This window comes from Nuphar pumila, chromosome 9 (assembly GCF_984573655.1).
Source record: "Nuphar pumila chromosome 9, dmNupPumi1.hap1.1, whole genome shotgun sequence".
Classification (NCBI taxonomy): Eukaryota; Viridiplantae; Streptophyta; class Magnoliopsida; order Nymphaeales; family Nymphaeaceae; genus Nuphar; species Nuphar pumila.
Genome location: NC_143257.1, coordinates 7619156 through 7625490, shown reverse-complemented (window position 1 = coordinate 7625490; position 6335 = coordinate 7619156). Strand labels below are relative to the sequence as shown.

The 6335-nt window shown below is 36.2% G+C and overlaps 1 protein-coding gene across 1 annotated transcript; it reads right to left on the bottom strand.

The window, feature by feature from the left end:
- Positions 1-3313: 3313 nt before the first annotated feature.
- LOC149828354 (uncharacterized) lies at positions 3314-6124 on the bottom strand. The gene is made up of 5 exons (XM_090016827.1): positions 6040-6124; positions 5514-5851; positions 5176-5242; positions 4608-5069; positions 3314-3935 (listed from the first exon to the last, which is right to left on the bottom strand). The coding sequence occupies exons 4-5, from the start codon at positions 4773-4775 to the stop codon at positions 3459-3461; spliced, it is 645 nt and encodes a 214-aa protein (XP_089872953.1). The 5' UTR covers positions 4776-5069; positions 5176-5242; positions 5514-5851; positions 6040-6124; the 3' UTR covers positions 3314-3458.
- Between the last annotated feature and the right edge of the window lie 211 nt (positions 6125-6335).

Below are 6335 nucleotides of genomic sequence, written 5' to 3'. Positions count from 1 at the left end.
ACGGATTTGCGATGGATTATCGTCGGATAGTGTCTGTCGCTAATCCGCAGAATTCTTGTAGTGATAGAGGGGTCACCAAAGCCAACCTTTGAGCACCGGTGGAGGACAAGATTCGAAGCAAGGCGGATTTTTGGAAGGCTAAAGTGTTGTCGAAAGTGCGTAGGTACACCTTGGTTAAGCACGCCCTTGCCACAATAGCACAATATATTATGGGGTTTTTCTCTATCCCGAAGTGAGTCCTAAAGAGAATCAACATCTTGAGCAACTTCCTTTCAGATGTTGAAAGAAAGTCAAGGCACCAATCAATTGGGAGGTCGTTACTTAGCCTATCTCTTAGGGGAGGCTGGGAATCAAGAACTTCAGGCATTTCAATAACACACTTTTGGTCAAGTGGTGGTTGTTGATTGCTAAAGAGGAAGAAGGGGTTGGTAGGTTCAGGAGGAGTCAGTGCAGTTTGAAAGGTTGTTCTTAGAGTTGGGTTGAGAATTCGAAGTACAATGCTGTGTCTTGCTTTTGGAAGGGGATCTTGAAGGTTTTTAATATTTTTATATCGGGTGTTAAAGTAGTGGTAGGTGATGGAAAAAACTTCATTCTGTAGGGATGTTTGGGCAGCTGAGGAACCACGATGATACAGATAACTGAAACTTTTTCGCATCAGCAAAGGAACAGGAGGTAAGGTGAGAGATAGCTGGTCGAACACACAATAATGGAATATCAAATTAGCTTATCAACATAGCTCAATTAGCACACAACTGTTTGGATGGCTAGTGCTCAATGGAAGGGCAAGAACGGATGACAACCACCAAAGGATGAGGGTTCAATTGGCTAATCGGTGTCTATTATGTGCTAGTGCTGTGGAATCTACTGACCACCTCTTTACTGAGTGCACATGGTTTAGGGAGTTGAAGAATTTTTTTTGGAACAATGGACCAAATGAAGACAAACACATCACGCGAGATGTGATCCTTTCCCATTGAAAGTGAAAAGGTGTGGGTGGAGGTGTTGGGTTTTGATCTCTTGGAAGCTGATATGGCAGTACAAAAATGAGATAATATTTGTGCCTACAGATTTACGCACTTAGCAAGCTCCAATAGGATCTTTGGATGACTTCTCATCATTGAGGTCTAGCTCTAACCAGCAGCAAATTGTAATCCATGCATGTGTAAATTGAATATATATATATATATATATATATATATATATATATATATATATATATATATATATATATATATATATATATATATATATATATATATATATATATATATATATATATATATATAATGAATTCTTGCTGTTCTCTCAAAAAAACATTTCACACTCTTAAGTGTAAACCCATCCTGTTTCCAAATTCCTCCATTATGCCAACATTTTTCCTTTTAAATTTCCCTATTCATTTTTAATTTTCTAGATCTGTATCAGTTTGGGTAGCATTAGTTCTATTCTTCCAAATTGGGCTTCCTAAAAATGGAGCTTTTGCATTTTTAACAAGCTTCTGGTATCTATTGTCATGACTTCTGCACATTTGCCCAAGGTATCACTGTGCTGCTTTCAGCAAAGATCATGAATCCATTTAAGCTGCAGATTAGGACTTGTTTTTTCATCAGAATCCCGATGCATGGTGAGAAAGATTATCTTGCTTTTTTGCTTTACACCAATCGGCATTGTTTAATTTGAAAGGTCGAGATTATCTTGCTTCTTTGTTCACCACCTAAATAATTAAAATGAGATTCTGTAAATCAAGAAGGAAATATTTACAATTCACTATTCTAGAAATCCTTGCTTTCCTCCAACTCCCACCTTTCCTCCCCTCGACATAGTAAGCCACCGAAATGACCTTGTATATATACGAGTAGGCTTTATCAAGTTTTATCTCAATTACATAGGTGCAAAGGCAATCACCATAAGTACATTTTTGTAAGAATGTTATTCCCACGGTATGTCAAGTTTATCATAATTGTGTATCCTATCCACCTATTTCAAAAGCAAAAATTGCTTAAAAGTATCAAGTAAAATGTGCTTTAATTAACCAAAATCAACTGTAATAACTTAGATCTTACTAAGAGAAGCACTATTATTTCCTAAATGAATAAAACAAGAAATTGTCCAAGATAAAGTTCTGAATTAGGTCACCAAGTTATTAAAAGGTCTCTATCTTTGCACAAAATACTTTGAATATTGGTGGGTTTAGTCATAAAACTCAAAAAAAATCTTTTCGCATATATAGAATCATCTAGTTATAAATAGGATTGAGGTTTATACATTTTGATGTACCTTATATTCAAAAGCTCCTGTTTGCTTTGCTTTTACCACTCATTATTATACCTTCACTTAGGGCTAGTTTTATGAACTGAGCTTAGGTTATTCCGACTAGTTTATTAAGGCCAGTTTGTTTCATGCAACTTGCATGGGAAAGTGTTTAAGCTGACAACCCTGATGTAATCATTCCCCACCATGTATCATGCTGGTGGTTCCCAATTTTTTCCACCAGTTGTCACTTTTTACATGTAAATCCGTTCATACTTGCCCATGCATTTACATAGGCTGAGTTGGCAATAGCTTTTAGATATGAGTGCCCATTCTCATGTAAAGTCTTTCTTTTACGTGGGAATGAAATAAATGAGGCCTAAGAGTAACTGCCTAATGCTCGAGCTCATTCAAAAAAAATTATTGTTTTCCTGGTTTGATCCTAGCCAAAGGGGGATTAATAAATGTGGCAATATCAATCCACATATGATATTTGATCAAAGAATAGTTGAAATACTCGCATCTCCAATAACATATTATGTTTTAAGAGACTCATAAGTATCTGAGTAAGGTATCTGTCAAATGCAACAATGACCTTTACATGGCACAAAGTCATCCACAATATGTTTAAAGATTGGACAATAGACTTAAATGGTGAATATAACTGTGTGCTGCATACTATTAATGAGTACCATAGTCACTACAAGAAAAATGCGGATTAGCAACAGACGCTATCCATCGCAAATTTGTTTAGCGAAGATAGCGTTCGTCACATAATCCTGGTCGCTAATTGGCGACAGAACGGATCTGTCGCTACTTTTGTCACTAATTTGTGATGGATTAGTGATGGATCATGTCCGTCGCTAAATAAGCATGGATTTAGTCGTGCGACGAAATGTAATCCGTCGCTAATACATCACATTTTAGCGATGGATTACATTCCGTCACAAAACTAAATATTAGCGATGAATATTATCCGTCGCTAATCCATCACAAAATTAAAAAAAAATAATAATAATAATTGTCGACCGATTTTGGGGGTGCAGTGGGGTAATACAAGAAATCAATAAAGACCAAGCAATTAACATGACAAAGGAGTTTCAGCTAGATCACAAAAACATATAGAGCTACAGGTGAATAAAAAGAAAGTGCAGTTGCTTCTCCACTTTTATCAACAATGCTTAAAGAATCAAGGCTCACAACCTCTGTTAGCCTGAATGAAGCATGACAATCACTGAAACCATTTTTTTTCCATTCATTGCATGCTTGCATAACCCACCAGTAGATTGAAGTTCCAAATCCAGACTCTTATTAGCTACTACAATTTGTTCATCCATATGCAGTTCTGGAGCACATGATACACTTGAACCTAAAGCACAAATACCCATCCCTGCCTGACCAACTGCATCTTTTTCTGTATTCACCACTGGTTTGCTGCTATCTGCAGCTTCAGTATCAAGCGCAGTTATGCAGTTCCCATCTTTCACTTGCACATCATTCTTTACTATGGTGTTCTTCTCACAATGTTTAGCCTGACCAAGAATAAAGGCAACTTCCTCTTCAGTATCAGTGACTCTACCACCAGAGTTTTCTGTCAAATCACTCCTTTTTGAAAGCTTCAGTTGAGGCATACAGTCTGGTCTTGCCATTTCTTTTTCAGAGACAATGCCTCCATTTATATAACCCTGTTGAAAAAATGTCAAAAGCAATTTAACATTGTTCACCAGCCAAATTTAAACAAAAGTTATACTTGAGGCCCTCAAAATTAAGACTTCAAAAGAAAGAGTAAACGCCCACAACAATTTGACATAGACATGGCCCATATAATAGGATTTGTTTTTTGCTAACATATTGCCAGAAGAGATGGTGTGCATGAAAATGTACATCTATATGTGTGTATACTCACATAAGCATCATGTGTGGCCATGTCCTACTCTCCTAGTTTTACAAAACTAGTGTGTCATACCATGTGTGTTCATTTTATGTCTCATAGCTGTATTTGTGTTTAGGTGATAGAGCTAATCATAAATTCAAGCCATACAACAATTTTTGGTTAATTAGGTTTTCACACTGGCCTATAGAAATACATGGGTAGGGAGTAGGAACTTATAATTAGAAGGTGTTCTGAGTCTCTTTTTCTTCTTATTTCCTGCAACATTTGGAATCTAAGAGTTACTAAATAGACATAAAATCAAAAGCACACACCTGAATAAACCATGATCTAAAAGCATAACTAAATTTAATAGTTATACCAAGACAATAGATGTGTAAGGCACAACACCCAAAGAGAACTGAGGTTCAAATGCACAAAGCCATGATCGAACCCTAGAAGCAAGAATTAGTTCAAAGCAACAAACCTTAGACCCACTTATGTTCATCCCACATCCTGACAGACTTCCAGTTCCAAATAAACTGTCCTCCTCATCCACAAACATACGCTCATCTATCTCACCAGTATCACGAATTGCCTCTTTATAATCTTTTTCTAGAATTTGCATACTTGATGACAACAAGTGATTCTCCATTAAAATCTTCAAAATAGGTGAAACTATCTGAAGAACAAATCACCATTTAAAAGATTTCTACCCAAGTCACAATTGTGCTTAAGAAAGAAATAATAAGGCAAAGTATAATATACCGGTAACAATATCATCAAGAGACTCTGCATTGCATTCTAAAGCAAAACATGGTTTTTTTTTTCAAAATTTCAAATATTAAATTATTAGCTTTCTCCATGGTTTTCTTCATATCATCCTCTGAGGTATGATAAGTATTAAATAGAGAGGCAAGAAGATCCACACCCTTGTCATACTTCCTCACTGCAATTAATAGACCACAACATAAGTTTTGGTTGAACCCTCAAAAACTTTTAACCAAGAATTAGAAAAGTTACAACACAAATGCAAGGAGTTTAAGGATGATTACCAAAGCGTGAAGTATCATGAAGGGAAAATTTTCTGAATTGAACAGGAACATGAATTATGAGAATAGCCTGAAATATAGTTAACACAATTTAGCGCTTATTTTGGTACTGTGAAAACAACATAGAAAATAATGGTTTCTTTCAGTAGATTTGATTTGAAAAAGAACTTTGAAAAAAATATCAAAAGCTAAAGAAAGGAGAAGCAGGTTTGTAGTTTTTAATAACCAACTAATATTGAAATTATTCCATTTGTATAGGTCACCAAGTCCTTTGCCTATTTCATCAATCAATAAGCCCAATTGGCCAAAATTTAAAGCTAAGTAGAAAGCAATCAACAGACCTATAGTCTCTTCTCCCAGTCAAATCCATAAAGATTGCTTAAAGCAGGGTCAGCTTTGAGGCAAAATTGAGACATCTCCTTAAAGAAATCAACGACATTGGATGAACAGATCATGAAAATTACAGAAACTTACAAGAAGCAAATCAAACCCGGTTAAGATTGAAAAAAAGAGTGCAACAGATGATTTTTTACTTGATCCTAGCAGCTTTTAACAACTGGTATAAAGTAAAACCAACATCAATCGCTTTAGTTTTAATTGTCTGGGTAGAACTCCCACTGCTAAGCCTCTTTACAGTGTACAAAATGATCGAAAACCATAATCTTTCTGTTTCATCAGGCTGAGATCAACAAAAAAGCACATCAAGTGATCAGACAGAAGCACTGCACAAAAAAACGTTCCAAACATTCTCGCACATAAAATCCAACGATTAACACTAAAAAATTTGATGGATTTACAATAAAAAATCGTTATAACAATATCAAATCAAGAAATAAGAGATGCACTCTTTCGCTTCCAAGAGCAGACATGTTTGGCAGAAGAAGATGCTTGCTCTCCTGAAACAATGCTATTGCATGCCCCGTCGTGCTCTCATCAAGCGACAATCCACACTGGAACACAAATACACCAACTTAAGGCACTGATTCTACAGATTAGAAGTCTTATAGATAAATAGAAAGGGAAAAAAAGAGAGGGAATTTTGAGCAAAACCTTGCAAAAATCGGCAAGGCGAGCCTCCATTCCGGCATCGTCCAACTGTAAATTACTCATCGACGAGATGGACGGCTTGACGTCCTCCATGCTACCAACCCCCGGGCTCATCG